The following is a 17,266-nucleotide window of genomic DNA, read 5'->3' on the forward strand; positions in this document are numbered from 1 at the left end:
CCCTAAGATCAAACAACTAGCTGATGCCTTTTCCTTTAGATGCAGCCTGGTCAGTGACCTGCTCCTGAGACCTGGAATTTACTTATTTGGTCCATTGTCCTTACAAACATATTAAATGAGTTGCTGGTGAGCAAACGTGACTAGTATCCCAACACAATGACCATCAGCAGTGACCTATTGCTCAAACCCTTTGATCTGGAGTGAGGCCCACCCCAAGGGGGCAAAGCCCCACCACGGCCCCAGGAGTAGTCAGCTCTGCCTGGGCCTAAGCACTGCCACCAACCAGGGTCAGTGGGTACTTATACCCTGACTTCTGCCAGCGTGTCCTGGTTCCTCGCCATCATCAGAATTCTCCTAGGTCCTCAGGAGCCGTGCAACCTCAGCCACACTCTCTGATCAGCTCTTTGGGCCAAGTCCTCTCATCCTGAACCCAGGCTGATCAGACCTGCTCAGCCTTGACATTTTCGTTTTAGTAGAAGTAGGAGGAGACTTCCCTGTTGGTCCAGTGGTTAAGAATCTGCCTTCCAGTGCAGGAGACATGGGTTCGATCCCTGCTCTGGGAGCTTGGATCCCACCTGCCACGGGGCAACTATGCCAGTGACGGGGCAACTATGCCAGTGACGGGGCAACTATGCCGGTGACCAGGCAACTATGCCGGTGCGCTGAAACTCTTGAGCCCATGCCCCACAAGTGGAGGGTCTGTGCACCACAAGGAAAGATCCCGCATGATACAACTAAGATGCAACACAGCCAAATAACAAATAAATATATATTTTTTTTAGGTAGGAAAGCTCACCCCAATGTGCACCAACCCTATATGCACTGTCACCCACATATCCCCAGGGATTCAAGAAGGCAATTGAAATCCAGTTTGTGACCCTGGAACCCTTACCTTTACTTTTTCCTCCACTGCCAGCAGAAAAGCTCTTCCTGAATTAATCGAAATCCAGGCTTTTCCACGTGCTGTTCCTTTTGGGTCATTTTTTTTCAGTGTGTCTCTACCGCCCTCCTTTGCCTGGAGATGAGCATGAGAGCAAGCAGAGGATGTGGGCCATGGCCGGGGCTCAGAAATGTTAGTTCCTTTTCTGTGAATTCATATTACTGAACCAAACTTGGGTCCGCTCACCCGTGCGCAGCAAAGCCAGTCTACTGACACAAGGTTGTGATGGAAGTGAAAGTTGCTCAGTTGTGTCCCCATGGACTGTAGCCCTCCAGGCTCCTCTGTCTATGGGATTCTCCAGGCAAGAATACTGGAGTGAGTTGCCATTCCCTTCTCCAGGGAATCTTCCCAACCCAGGGATCGAACCCAGTGGTCCAGGCTCCCACCTTCTTCCACCCCTTCCTCAGGGGATCGAACCCAGGGATCGAATCCTGCATTGCAGGCGGATTCTTTACTATCTGCGCCACCAGGGAAGCCCCAAGAAAGTATTGCAAGCACCAAACAAGGAGAACAAGGCAGCTAAAGTTCAAAAAGCCCAATTCCCCTTGGCTTTCAGGGAAGCATTTTTAAAGCCCAGGTAAGGGAGGGGGATTGCAGGGTGTGTGATCAGTTCACCATACATAGGTCTCTGATTAGGTGATGGTGAGGTTACAGGATGATGTCATGTTGTCAGTTCTCAGGTTGCCATAGGTCTGGGGGCTCAGTGGTCACGGTCATCAAATAGTTAACTTCTTGCATTTGGTCGGGGTTTGGCATCTGTAACTCAGGAATGTGCATCAGATACTGTTATCTGGGCATTTCAGAGTGGAGCTATAGCAGAGGACCTAGATAGGGGTCTGTAGCTCACCACTAGCCAGTCAGAAGAAAGTCACACACTCTGCAGCCCTCACCCCAAGTTTTGCCTTTAAAAACTTCCCCCTGAAAACATTCGGGCCGTTCTGAAGGTTTGGGCACAAGCCACCCCCTTCTCCTTACTGGATCCTGCAGTAAACCTTCCTCTGCTTTAGACTCTGGCATTTTGGGTTGCTTGGCCTCACTATGCATTGGGTACATGAACTTGTATTTGGTAATATTAGCATATTTCTAAGACCTGAAATCTCCAGAACCTAGGGCTGGAGGGAACAACCTTACAGAGAGAAGGACACTCTGGTGTCTGAGAGACCCAATAGCCCTGTCACCCACTCTGCATCCTTGGGCGAGTCACCCATCCCTGAAGCCCTTGAGCAATGATTTCCTTGTCTGTGGAATGGGGACCTGAAGGAGTCCCTACGGAGCACTCATCAGGACTCACGTGGTGCCTCCAGCACTGTCCTTAATAACTCTTCCCACTCCTGCCGTCCCCCACCCACTACACCTTGCAGTCACTCTGCTGCCACGAGATGGCGATGACCCTCCATCATCTGGACTCAGATCCTCATTTTGCTGAGGAGTAAAGGCACTTCAGAACAGACCCCAGTCATCAGGGAACCAAGCACAGCTGCGTGGCACCCTCCCCTAGACAGAGCATGTAAAATGAGAAATGGTGGGGAGTGCAGACGGCCAGGGTCCACCAGCTGTCAGCAAGCACGGGTCTCAAGAATTAAGACAAAAACATCCTGTTTTGTTTTTTTTTTCCAAAGCTGTGTCCTTGGAAAAATCTCCTGAGGCTATTCTTTCAAAAGGCACTCAGAGTGCAGTTACTTTGGGCTTGAATTAACCATGAATTAAACATGAATTCCACATGAATTAAAGAAAACTCTCCAACTAGGAGTTGTTACCTCCAGCTTCTGTGCTGAGGTACAGAAGCTTGAGCACTCTCCAGCTTGAGTGCTCTGTTGGGCCAATTTGTTTCAAAATAAAGCATAATTGCATGACAGATTATAAAATCAAGAGAGGATTCTTTATCTCTTCATCATGTATTTCCATGATGTAAGACACTAGCTCATGTTTTTGTTTCTAAAAGACTTACAGAATAATAATGGTATTCCTTTTTAACTTCCCACAGACCCACTAATGATACTTCAACTTGCGGTCATTGTGCTTGAATAGATTACCTGTTTCTTAGCTGGTATTTCCCCTGTATTTTTGCTGCTGAGAGTTATCTGTTTTTTATTAAACCATGCAATGTTATTTAATGTTTATTTATTCCAAGTCATTTTTGCATTCATTATAATCAAAACAGCTCACTTGGGTTCTTTGCTCCTTAATAAATTCAGAGAGAATTTATTGAGTCTCTGTGACTCCCATGAAATCTGAGTCAGCATCAATGAAGAAATTACCTATTAATAATCCAGAAGTGCCAGACTTTGGGATTTCATAGATGGGTGAAGTGTCCAGAAGAATCTTAGGAACTGACTCAGGGTTGTCAGAGTTTTACTTTTCCAAGAAAGGCATGAAACAAAACAAAGCAAAATATACCACTCAAACACCCACTGTCACCACCCTTTCAATTCCAGAGGAACGCATTAACACATAGAAAAGTAAGAATTTAAAAATTAGATGAGTTTGGTCTCATGAAAAACCTTTAGTTGTTGCTATTCTGTCTTCCAGACCAGCCTGGCCTTGGAAGAGTGGTCCAGGCTCCCACCTTCTTCCACCCCTTCCTCAGATACATGCACTTGGAGATCTCAGTGGGACTGTCAGTTAGAACCTGCATTCTTTGTCATTAAGTCAGTAAATAAGGTTAATCTCTGGGTGGTGGAGGCCAGGTCCCTTTTGCTGAGGAATGGTATTAGAGACCAAAATCTGGGTTCCTGGTGCACACGTTGCCCCTGGGGGTGGAGGGGGGTTGTTTCTTGGCCTCCTCAGCAGACAATCCAGAGTGTGGGGAAGTGCATGTATATACACATACTTTCACACATATGTACATAGCCATAAAAAAATGCATGACCACATACATCTATACACATATGCACATATACATGTGCACATACACACTTGTACACACCTATCCCCATTTTGGAAATCATGAATCTACGCTGGTGCTTATAATCCCAGCCCACACTCATGGAGTTGCTTAGTTATCTGTCTGTTCTTCCTCTGTGAGAACCCTGGCTTCCTAAGACATTTACTCGCTCAGTTTTATAGAGTGTTAAAAATAGTTTCAGAATGACTTCACCTATAACCACTTTAATAAACAAGCATAGTAAATAGAGCTCAAGATTTATTTGAAGTTTTCTCCCTATCCCCATTCTATCCAGGATGTGGATATATAGTCAAATACTATATTTATAAGTTACTTGGATTACTCCTTTTCTCTTTAAGTATTTTTTTATTGAAGTATAATTGATTGACAAAGTTTTAGTGTACAGCAAAGATTATATTCTTTTCCAAATTCTTTTTTCTATTATAGGTTATTACAGGATATTGACTAGAAGTCCTTCCTTTTCTTCTTTGTTTTTCTTTCTTTCCCTTCCTCTTCCTCTCTTTTTTCCCCTCCACTGTGCTTATGGAATTCATATGAAATTTTATGTGTTTCAGTTTGCTTTCAGTTTAGGGGCATTTCCTCCCTTTCATTAGAGAAGGAAAGGGCAACCCACTCCAGTATTCTTGCCTGGAGAATCCCATGGACAGAGGAGCCTGGCAGGCTACAGCCCCTGGGGTCACAAAGAGTCAGACACAGCTGAGCAACTCTCACTCACTCACTCCTCCCTTTCATATTGATTTAATTTTATTTTTTGAATATGTAGAACATTAACACACTAACCAAATTCGAAGCTACACAAAAAGTCAAACTCAGACACGTGTCACTCCATCCCACCTCCCTTCTGCCCTTGTTGGTAGCCAGCTCGGTCTAACACCGTTCCCATGTTTCTCTTCATAATGCTAAACAGAATATATGTATTTTTCATGTTTCCCCTCTTCCTTATTCAAAAAGTGGCACACTGGATAAGCTCTTCTGTATCTTGCTGTTTTCACTTATAACATCCCCTGAAAATCACTCCATATTAGTTGATAAAGATCCTCCTCACTCTTTTTTACAGCTGTAAAAATCATGGGCAGTAGTTGCATTCAACCAAGCCCTATGCTTGGTGGGCCAGGCACATTTTTGCTTATTAAACAAGAAGAAACTTATCTCCAAGACATGTCTGCACACACCAAGGAGGCTTCAATTAATCCCCCTGGTGTCCCACCCCTGCCACCTGCAGGGCCAGTAAGAAGGTCAGTTTCCTGCCATGGGTCATTTTTTACTCTTTTTTTATGAGACAGCACTCTTCCCAGCTTCTCAAAGCTTATTCCAGAAAATTATTAAAAATGTATATCCATTTGTGACTCTTTCCCTATTCCCTTTGCTGTTGTGTGTTAGTTTTTATTCCTCTAATAGCATTTGAGAGGTTTGTGAGAAGGACTTGAGACCAAAAAAAATTTTTAAAGGTGAGTGTTTATCCCACCAACTTGAAACAGAAATATTCTGTCAACCTTAAAATTAACAAACTGTTTTTTCCTCCCCATCTCAGTGCTTTTAATGTCCTCAATACCCAGTAAGTTTTATGTGAAAGTCTAAAATTATAATACCAAACAATATATAAGGAGGTGGGGAGGAGGTCTGAACCTGAATAAACAACTAAGGAAGAGTATAAATGTGGGAAAAAATATTAAGAAGAAAAAGTAAACTATCTAGCTGCCCCAGCCCACCTCCACCCCCAGGAAATAAAGTAAGTGTAGATACTACACATTTGAAAATTCTTTTTCTAAGCTCTTGGAAATATCTTATTTAGCACCTTTCTCTTGGATTTGACCAGTACCCATCACAGCCTGCAATGCAGGAGACCCAGGTTCAATCTCTGGGTCAGGAAGATCCCTTAGAGTAGAAAATGGCAACCCACTCCAGTATTCTTGCCTGGAGAATTCCATGGACAGAGGAGCCTGGCAGGCTACAGGCCATGGGGTCACAAAGAGTCGGACACGACTGAGCGACGAATACTTTCACTTTTTACTTTCATCATCATCACCCACCCCCCGCCTTTACCTCTAGGGAGACATGGGTGGGTTTCCAGGGTTGAAGAGGACAGGATGGTAGCATAAAATACCAAAGGTAAAATAAAAGTGCTTTAGAAGATTGTATAAAGACCGTGAGACTACTAATGTGGCCACATGTCCTTGGCTGCTCTGTGATTTTTCCACAGCTGTGATTCCTTCAACTTAGTCATGCTGCCTGTCGACGTCCCTGCCGTTCTTGACGCCTTGCCGGAAGAAGACAGGATAGAGACAGTTGAACGGTACTTTTTTACCTGCGGTCTCACTGTCTATGTTCCAGAAACATGCCAGGTGCTCTGAGAGATTTCTAAGGAGCCCACGGCGCCTGAGCTTGCAGCCCCGCCAAGACACGGCTGACGCCCAGCCACACCCTCAGCAGATAAGATGCTGGATTCATGGTGGAGAATAATAGTCTCAGGTCTCAAACTGGCTGACCTTTCAGTGCTGCAGGTGCTCAGGGAGGGGCGAGCAGAGTGGGTGCTAAGTGGGCTTCCAAGGCTGCAGAGTCGCCTGCACTTGGGTTAGTATTCAAAGGGCACGTAGGATTTGAAGGGGCAAAAGAAATATAGCCCCCACCCCAAACAAATAAAATATTTTTAAAAGAAAAGTCAAAAACAAAAATTTTAAGAAAAAAGGGGGAAAAAGAAAACCTAGGACCCCCTCAAAGTAAATAAAAAACAAACAAAAAAATTAAGGAAAAAGAAAAATAGCCTCCAAACGAAGGCGCTTAAATTTGATTTTACTGATGAGCATCCAACATCCAGTGAGAATGTGTCCTTGAATCTGCTGTGGCCACGCCCACTTTGGCTCTTCCCAGGTGGTGCTAGGGGTAAAGAACACGTCTGCCAATGCAGGAAACTTAAGAGACGTGGGTTTGATCCCTGGGTCGGGATGATCCCCTGGAGAAGGAAATGGCAACCCACTCCAGTATTCTTACCTGGGGAATTCCATGGACAGAGGAACCTGGCAGGCTACAATTCATGAGGTTGCAAGGGTCAGACACAACTGAAGCGACTTAGCACAGCACACCGACTTTAATATTTCTTCCTGTAAATAACCAGTGAGTGAAGTACTAAATATTGGTTTTTGTGAGACCTGCCCACAAGCAGTGGTACTTGGCAATACTTGGACGTCTGAAGCTTAGAACCCAGGTCTGAACAGGGAAGTTGAGTGTCTGCTACTCGAACCCCAGAGCATGAGGGCATTTCCTGAGGATGCTGCAGCCAGGTGGGTGGCCGGGGTGACACACGGTTACTTGACGTTCAGTTTGGGGAGGCAGGTGAGGAGATGCTCTGCAGGCCCTTCCCCATTCAGCACTGATGTTTAGACTCATGAGTCAATTTCCTCACTAATGTGCAGACTCCTGAGTCAGTTTCCTCATCTTTGAAATGAGAATAGTAGTACCTACTTCACAGGGGTTGTCAATTAAGGAAGATGAGGAGGAGGAGGAGGAGGGTAGTTTTAACAGTAACATTTACAGAGCATTAAATGTGAAGTCAGGCCCAGCGCTTGGCAAGAGTTTCATTCACTCCAACAATGAGGTCTTCTTATTTTCCATACTTTGGAGATGAGGAAACTGCTAACGGGAAGCAGTTTTGCAAATCACTGTCTTGTAAATCACCAGCATCGAGACTGGCACAGAGCTTGGCACAGAGCAGCTGCTTAGCAAAGATTAGGCAATCAGAATGACTTTGTGCAGTTTTCAAGGATGTTTTCCCAAACACAATATGGCTCTGCCCACCTCTGTTTATGTTTTGCTGTGAGGAGAGGGTTCCTGTTTGTAATTCTAAATTTTGAAGCCTCTGTTGATCTTGGAGGCATTTCTCTTTGAGTGTAGCAGAGACAGCCACTCAAAAGAATTGTCTCTTCTACAGAAATAAAATTGTTGAAACCGGAGGCTCAGTGTCACCTGAGTTAGGTCATCCATGTGACTCAGCCTTTACCAAGAGGACAGAAGAAGACGTGAGATGTCCTCCTGAGGGCAGGACCAGGATGGAGTGGGTTTATCTCCTGCAGACTCTCTCCCCGCTTCCTGGAGCTGGAACTCACACTTGCAGTGACCCAACTGTAACTGTTAAGCAACCAAGCACCAGGCCAGGGGTCCACAAACAGCCAAATCTGGCCTACCACCCATTTTTGCAAAACACCTGCTTTGTTGAAACACAGCCACACTCATTCATTTGAATGTTTTCCATGACTCCTTTCATGCTGCAACAGTGTGCGTGCATGCTAAGTCACTCAGCGTGTCCAACTCTTTGTGACCCCATGGACTGTAGCCTACCACGCTCCTCTGTCTATGGGATTCTCCAGGCAAGAATACTGGGGTGGGGTGCCATTCTCTCCTCCAGGGGATTTTCCTGACCCAGGGATCAAACCAGTGTCTCTTACGGCTCCTGCATTGGCAGACGGATAATTTATCACTAGTGCCACCTGGGAACCTAATTGTAAAAGAGACCCACTGAGGCCTTTACTCGAAAAGTTTCCTGACCCCTGCTGTAAGGGGTAGCAGACCTCAAGATAAAAATAACCTCAATCCCTGTAATTTCTTCTCTCACCTGTAGATTATTTAGAAGCATATTGTTTTCTTTTTAAAGCAGTTGTGGATTTTTTGGTTATCTTATTTGCTATTGATTTCTAATTGAATTCCATTGTGGTCACAGAACATTCTCAGAATGATTTCAACCTTTTGAAATATTCATGCTTTCCTTACAGTCCAAGATACAGTCAATATTGGTAAATGTTGCATATACACCTGCAAACAATATGCATTCTGTAACCCATTTTTCCTTTTCTTGGGGATGGTTTTGATCACCGCCTCCTGTATACTGTTATGAACTTACGTCCATAGTTCTTCAGGCTGTCTGTCTACCAGATCTAAGCCTTTGAATCTATTCATCACCTCCACTGTATAATCAAAAGGGATTTGACTTAGGTCTTACCTGAAGGGTCTAGTGGTTTTCCCTACTTTCTTCAATTTAAGCCTGAATTTTGCAATAAGGAGCTCATGATCTGAGTCTCACAGTCAGTCAGCTCCAGGTCTAGTTTTTACTGACCGTATAGAGCTTCTGCATCTTCCACTGCAAAGAATGTAATCAATCTGATTTCAGTATTGACCATCCAGAGATGTCCATGTGCAGTCATCTCTTGTGTTATTGGAAAAGAGTATTTGCTATGACCAGCTGAGGAAAGAAGAAAAGCAAGAGGCAGGGGAGAAAGGGAAAGATTACTCAGCTGAATGCAGAGTTCCAGAGAACATCAAGGAAAGAGAAGAGGGCCTTCTTAAATGAACAATGCAAAGAAATAGAGGAAAACAATAGAATGAGAAAGACTAGTGATCTCTTCAAGAAAATTGGAGATATCAGAGAATACTTCATGCAAGGACGGGCACAATAAAGGACAGAAACAGTAAGGACCTACCAAAAGCAGAAGAGATTAAGAAGAGGTGGCAAGAATACACAGAAGAACATTACAAAGAAGTCTTAAAGACCCAGATAACCATGATAGCATAACCATGATGGTGTGGTCACTCACCTAGGACCAGACATCCTGGAGTGTGAAGTCAAGTGGGCTTTAGAAAGCATTATTACGAACAAAGCTCTTGGAGGTGATGGAATTCCAGCTGAGTTATTTAAAATCCTAAAAGATGATGCTGTTAAAGTGTTGCACTCAATATTCCAGCAAATTTGGAAAACTCAGCAGTGGCCACAGGGCTGGAAAAGGTCAGTTTTCATTCCAAAGACGGGCAATGTCAAAGAATGTTCAAACTACCAGACAATTGTGCTCATTTCACATACTAGCAAGGTTATGCTCAAAATCCTTCAAGCTAGGGTTCAACAGCATGTGAACCAAGAACTTGCAGATGTACAAGCTGGGTTTAGAAAAGGCAGAGGAATCAGAGATCAAATTTCCAACATTCATTGGAAAAAGCAAGGGAATGCCAGAAAAATATCTGCTTCGTTGACTATGCTAAAGCCTTTGACTTTGTGCACCACAGCAGACTGTGGAAAATTCTTAAAGGGATGGGAGTACCAGACCACCTTCCCTGTCTCCTGAGAAACCTGTATGTGGGTCAAGAAACAGCAATTAGAACCAGACATGAAACAACTGGTTCAAAATTGGGAAAGGAGTATGACAAGGCTGTATATTGTCACCCTGCTTATTTAACTCCTATTCAAAGAACATCATGCAAAATGCCAGGCTGGATAAATCACAAGCTGGAATCAAGATTACCAGGAGAAATATCAACAACCTCAGATATGCAGATGATACCACTCTAATGGCAGAAAGTGAAGAGGAATAAAAGAGGCTCTTGAGGAGGGTGAAAGAGGAAAATGAAAAAATCTGGTTTGAAACGCAGTTTTAAAAAAATTAAGATCATGGCATCTGATCCCATCACTTCATGGTAAATAGAAGGGGAAAAACTGGAAGCAGTTACAGGTTTTATTTTCTTGAGCTCCAAAATCGCTGTGGACGGTGACTGTAGCTGTGAAATTAAAAGACGCTTGCTTCTTGGAAGGAAAGCTATGACAAACCTAGACCGTGTATTGAAAAGCAGAGACATCACTTTGCCAACAAAGGTCTGTATAGTCAAAGCTGTGGTTTTTCCCAGGAGTCATGTATGGCTGTGAGAGTTGGACCATAATGAAGGCTGAGCACCAAAGAATTGATGCTTTCGAACTGTGGTTCTAGAGAACTCTTCAGAGTTCCTTGGACAGCAAGGAAATCAGACTAGTCAATCCTAAAGAAAAGCAACCCTGAATATCCATTGAAAGGACTGATGACGAAGCTGAAGCTCCAATACTTTGGCCACCTGATGCAAAGAGCCGACTCATTGGAAAAGACCCTGACGCTGGGAAAGATTGAGGACAGGAGGAGAAGGGGGTGACAGAGGATGAGATGGTTGGATGGCATCATCAACTCAATGGACATGAGTTTGAGCAAACCTCAGGAGATAGTGAAGGTCAGGGAAGCCTGTTCTGCTGCAGTCCATGGGGTCACAAAGAGTCGGACATGACTTAGCCACTGAACAACATCATCAGGAGATAGCGGAGGACAGAGAAACCTAGCGTGCCACAGTCCATGAGCTCGCAAAGCATCAGACATGACTTAGCCACTGAACAACAACAACTATAACAACAAACCCCATTTTTAAACTGCTTGTTATTCTCTGCTTATAAATAACCATTCCTACTGTTGTTTTTAATAGAAAGCTATTTATCAGTCTTATACTTTCTTTAATGTAGATCCAAGAAGTATAGGTGTGATTAATGTTGAAGGAATCATGTAACTCTTAAATGATTGCGGTACTTTTCTATTTTCTTCCTTTCAGTGAGCTCTGTGAGCAGAGTATGGACATTATGCTGACTCCAGAAATGATCGAAGCGGAATTCCCAATGCTGGACTACAGGGACACCAAGAAGGAGAAGTAAGTGGATGCTTTATGCCTTAGGAAGAGGTAGCCCAGGATAAAATTTGTCCTACATGACATACAGAACTGTTTGAATCTAAAAACATGTCCAAAGAGACACATTTCCAGTGCTTTAGGTGTTTAGACATGTATCCTATTTACCACCCATGCCACCTCCAGCCTCGTTGCTTATCTTTAGTCACTGGGCCTCAGTCTCCCCATTCAGAACATGCAGAAAACAAAACCTCTCTCCCGGGCGGTTGTGAAGATTCCAAGAGATGCCAGTGTGAGGACACCTCTCCGGGTGCTTGCTCTGCACATGTGAACCCTTTCCTGCGTCTCTGCATCAGGGACAGCTAGCTAGGCAGACATTACCATCATCCTTCAGAACTTGGTTTTGAAGAATACTTTGGTAAAGGAAATAACCACTAGAGTTCATATGGTTTGTAAGTTTGAAATTCCAGATATCCTTTTAGAATTATTTAAGTCTTTTTAAATTATTAAAATGTTAGAAAATATAGAAAAATATAAAGAATGAAATAAAAACAATAATCCTACCACCCAGGGTCAGTACCTTGTACATTTTGGTATGTGGTCTTCCAAGTATTAATACTTTAATTATTTAAATAACTCACAAACACCTACTGTATTTTGTTAAACTGTATATACAGTCATCCCACAGTATCCATGGGGGATTGGTTCCAGGACACCCCTCAGCCTGGGTACTAAAATCTGTGGATGCTCAAGTCCCTTATGTAAAATGGCATAGAATTTGCATATAACCTATGCACATCCTCCTATACTTTAAATCATCTCTGCATTACTTATAATATCTCATCCAGTGTAAATGATTTTTAAATAATTTTCATCATGCAGTAAATTCAAGTTTTGCTTTTTGGAACTTTCTCATATTTTTTTCCACCTGGGGGTTGGTTGAGTCTGAAAATGCAGGACCTATGGACACAAAGGGCCAACTGTATGTGTTTAAGTGAATTCTGTCATATTGTTCATATTGTTTTATCTTCTAGACTTTCATTTAGCATATTGTTATCGTACATTTATAAATATAGATATCCATCTTTATATCTTACTGGTAGATATACCATCATGTGCTAACTGATCTTTCTACTGATGATCATGTCAACTCTTCAGTGTTTTGCTCTTGCCAGTAGGGCTTCAGCAAATTTCCTAGTGCCATAATTCCTTGCAAACTTATCAAACTGTCTCCTTAGGATAAACTTTGAAACATAAACACTAAATCCATGTTCATTTTAAGGTTTTAATACATAGTGCTTTGCGCCATCCAGGAAAATATCAACAAACATCCTACCAGCAGAGGTCAGGATGCCCACAATCAAATGCCCTGAACAACATGGATATTATCAGACGTTTTTTTCTTCTTTTCCAATATGATAGGTTTTTAATGACCACATTATTGTTTTAATTTTAACTTCTTCGTTTATGAGTGATGGTAAAAATTTTCCTACACTTACCAAATATTTTTCTTCTTTTATCTGGGGCTTTTTTGCCTATATTGCAGAAAGTCTTTATCTTATTCTTATTTATAAGAGTGCCTCATATATTAAGGATAATTACCCTTCCTTGTGTATGCTGTAAATTTTTTAGCTTGTCTTTTTTGTTCAGGGTGTTTGGAGGAGGCCCTGCCTTTTCAGAAAGGAATGCCCACATATCTTAGAGGAGCAAGGGGTTCCTTTGGTTCATTTGTAATAGTAACAGAAACCTATAGCAAACCAGCACTTCTCAGAAAGTAGATTAGCAGCTTCTAAAACAAAATTTAGGGGAAAAAAATTTTAATAGAATTTCAGTGAGCATCTGTTTTAATCAGCTGTTTAGCAACAAAATATGTTATACTACATAGTACATCTGACGCCTCAACAAAGAGATGCACTTTGCATTTTGTTTCAGGTTTCAAACATATGGCTAAGAGTTTTAAATAAAACCTTTTTTTTTCAGTTTGAAAAACTGCCCCTGGACTTAGAACAGTTTGCCCCATGAGCAGGGTAATATCCAATACCTCATTGTTTACTTGCTGTGTCACCTGGTTTTTTCGCCATTTTAACTACAGAAAGTAATATCAAATGCCATTTGATTATCAAATGAGTATTAAATGAAATAGAACTTATTACTTTATATATCTTCACCCAAAGAAAAAAATTCCCTCTTCTTTTTTAATGTATTTCAACTACTTTACCAAAAAAAAAAAAAAAAAAAAAAACAGAAAAAACAACAATAACTCTAAGCATTTTCTGCACACCAAGTTATTTTTTTCAAAATACACATACATTTCACACATTTTCAATAAATAGATCCATGGCATTTTGAATTCACCTATTTTGCAGTTTAAATTATTTTTGTACATTTTTTCATGTGCCAAAATTATCAATATAATTATCAGTTTATTGGCTGTATAGTAGTCCAATGATATCTCACTGATGATTTTTTTCAAAGTTTTATTGGAGTATAGTTGATTTACAATGTTGTATTAGTTTCAGGTGTACAGCACAGTGATGTGTGTATATATATGTATATATATAAATATGAAATATGGGGAAAGAAATGGCAGCCCACCCCAGTATTCTTACCTGGAAAATCCCATGAACAGAGAAGCCTGGTGGGTTACAGTTCATGGGGCCCAAAGAGTCAGACACAACTTATCAATTCAACCACCACCACTGTGTGTGTGCTAAGTCACTCCAGTCGTGTCCAACTCTGTCGGACCCTATGGACTGCGGCCCACCAGGCTCCTCTGTCCATGGGATTCTCACATATGTGTGTGTATCTGTTTTTTTTTTTCAGATTCTTTTCCCTTATAGGTTATTACAAGATACTGAGTAGGGTTCCCTGTGCTGTACAGCAGGAATTCAGTTCTGAAATTCTCTCCATGTATACCAAGCATGACCCGATGCTCAGTTCTGTCTTTTCAGTCCTTACTTGTGCCTTTTTTCACCTCCTTCAGCTTCAGCTGGAAGCAGACAGAGTGTAAAGCTTGGACAGACAGGGACAGAAATAAAAAACACATCAGTGATACTTAATGTCCCCATGAAGACTGCTGTCAATTTGGTTTCTGGCAAATACTTATTTTCATGGATGCAAAGAATCATCTGCTCTTTCTTGAAGGCTGTAATCAACCCAAGAGCTTCCTTGCTATCTTAATGGTGATCTCACCCTCTCAAGACCTACTAAGGAGAATTATATTGCAAAATATCCAAGAAACTATATGAGTGACTTTAGTTGTTGACACATCATTCAGCTCCCCTTAGATTATCACAATATCACTCAGCCATTAATATATTTAAGGGCTGACATGAACTATATATTTTTAGATGGATTTCATAAAGTGGTGCCAATTAATTTTTTAATTATATGCATTAGGGAAGTTTTAATTTTTTCATTTTGAGGTACTTCTCCTTTTTCAAAACTTTCAGGCATTTGCCAAAACTTTAGGAAGTTTCACTCTCCTTAGGAAATATTTCACAAGCACTTAATTTTATTTTTTTGAAGTATAGTTGAGTTACAATATTGTGTTAATTTCTGCTGTACAGCAAAGTGATTCAGTTATACATATATTCTTTTTCATATTCTTTTCTATTATGGTTTATCATAGGATATTGAGTATAATTCCCTGTGCTGTACAGAAGGACCTTGTTTGTCCATTCTCTACATAATGTTTGCATCTACTAACCCCAAATTCCCAGTCCATCCCCCCCACCGCCTCCCCCTTGGCAACCACAGATCTGTGAGTCTGTTTCTATTTTGTAAATAAGTTCATTTGTATTAATTTTTTATGTTCCACATGTGAGTGATATCATATGGTATTTGTCTTTCTCTCCTGACTTCACTTAGTATAATAATCTCAAGGTCCATTCATGTTGCTGCAAATGGCATTATTTCATACTTTTTATGGCTGAGTAATATTCCAGTGTGTATATGTACCACATCTTCTTTATCCATTCCTCTGTTCATGGACACTTAGGTGGCTTCCATGTCTTTGCTGTTGTCAATAGTGCTGCTGTGAAAACAGAGGAGAAGCACTTAATTTTGTCTTGAATTCTTCTAACTGGACAGATCATATAGCTGAGCTCACCATCCTTAGATATCTGTGCTTTCAACCAAATACACTAATTCTGTCCTCCCAGGTATTTGGAAAGTTCTACCCTTCACCATGCCAGCAACATCCAGGCTCCACATCAGCCACTCCTCGACCCAGGTGCAGAACCCTCCTTCTTGAGTCCCCGCTTCCGGAGCCATTGTCAGAGTCAGAGATACTGTGTGTCCACTTTACTCATAAACATAAAGAATCAGCTCCTGCCCACTGAGCATTTAGAAGCCATCATGCCGGGATGTCCATGCATAAGTTCTCATTTCTCTTTGCAACAATCCTCAGAGATGGGAATTCCCACCACGTGTACCTCTGGAAACGGAGGCTGAGAGTTTAGGTCACTTGGCTCTGCTAAGAACCTAGTGCAACTGAGACAGGAAATCAGGTTGGAATCACCTCCAGCCAGGTGTTTTCACTGGTAACTAAATGATCACAAAGTATGGTTTATACTGTGTTTGTGTATAAACAGCTCCTCCCGTCTCCATGAGGCATCACTGGTGACACTGGGCCCAGAAGCAGGGTGGTGATGGGTGAACTGAATGTTTTAAGAAGTGCCCTGGTGTGTCCTCATCGGGTTTGTGTTTTATATATATCTATTTAGAGAGGTGAAAGACCAAGCACAGCCAACGGAGAAGGCAGGAGAGAAGGTGCTCGAGGAGCTGAAGAACCTGCGGAGCAAAGCGCTCAGCTCCTACCTGATCCTAGAATGAAAACCACCAGGAGACCAGTGCCTCTCACTTCCTTTCTGCAAGTCACCATGGTCCTCTGTGTCTGCTTATGTTCCGGCCATTTGGGGAATTAAAGTTTTAGAGAAAAAGACTGAAATATAGATGATGTACATATTTTAAACTTATAGTTTTTTCTTTTAAGAAATAAAATGTCGTTAGTATGATGGCAATGTTCGGAGCTTCTTGCTGCAAGATTTAGTGTGGGCACAAAGGCTTCCAAGTGCTGAGAGGCTGGGAGCCCTTTGGAGGGGCCAGAGGCCGGAAGAGCTGGGGAGGGGTTGCACCCCTGCCAGCTCCCACGGCCACTGAGCACCCCTGACTCTGACTTTGGGAACTGCTTCCAGAAAGAGCAGTGCTGGTGAGGACACCAGCTCCTAAGCAGCTGTGTGGCAGCAGACACAGGCAAGGAGGCTAGAAATGGAGGGGACACTGTGGGGCAACTAGAACTTGCTGACTGGCCTGGGAGGAATAGATAACACCTCTGTGAGGACTCTCAGAAGCAGCTGGGGTGGCAGGGCTTTGCCTTGGGGTCAGGAGTCCTGGTGATTAGTCAGTAAAAAGCAGGCCTTTTGACTGTGTGTATTAACATGACTCCATTCTCATGCATGGGCTGGCCGCAGGTCAGAATCACATAGAGAGCTTCATAAAAACCAGCTGAATCATTGTTGTATTTAAAATAGGTAACCAACAAGATTCCACTAGGTAGTACAGGGAACTCTGCTTGATATTCTGTAATAACCTATATGGAAAAGAATTTGAAAAAGAATAGATACATGTATATGTATAACTGAATCACTTTGCTGTGCGCCTGAAACTAACACAACATTGTTAATCAATTATACTCCAATAAAAATTAAAAAACAGCTGAATCAGGTTGTCTGGGGTAGGACCCAAGCAGTAATAATCTTTAAAGCTCTCCAGGTGGACCTAATGTGCAGCCAGGAGTGAGAACCACTGGCCTCCAGGATTAAGTCTAAATTCCTCTTCCGGGGGCTCTAAGCCCTTGCTTCACTGGGTTCTGCTTCTAGCTTTCCTCTGCCCCCGCTCTCAGCTCTCTATAGGGCAGTGGGGACTGCTGGCTTGGGTGGCTGTCTGGTTGTGGGTGGATGCTGGTC

General features: G+C 42.4%; 1 protein-coding gene across 1 annotated transcript in view; it reads left to right on the top strand.

Annotated features, from left to right (window-relative positions):
• Nucleotides 1-16,525, top strand: part of CFAP221 (cilia and flagella associated protein 221) — a 127,494-nt gene extending 110,969 nt beyond the window's left edge. Inside the window, exons 22-24 of the mRNA XM_055572896.1 lie at nt 6,046-6,138; nt 11,226-11,321; nt 16,025-16,525. Of these exons, the coding sequence (XP_055428871.1) occupies nt 6,046-6,138; nt 11,226-11,321; nt 16,025-16,133 (298 nt within the window). The 3' untranslated portion in view covers nt 16,134-16,525. The remainder of the gene's footprint in view (nt 1-6,045; nt 6,139-11,225; nt 11,322-16,024) is intronic.
• Nucleotides 16,526-17,266: the final 741 nt, after the last annotated feature.

Source organism: Bubalus kerabau, chromosome 3 (genome assembly GCF_029407905.1).
Source record: "Bubalus kerabau isolate K-KA32 ecotype Philippines breed swamp buffalo chromosome 3, PCC_UOA_SB_1v2, whole genome shotgun sequence".
NCBI classification, from domain to species: Eukaryota; Metazoa; Chordata; class Mammalia; order Artiodactyla; family Bovidae; genus Bubalus; species Bubalus kerabau.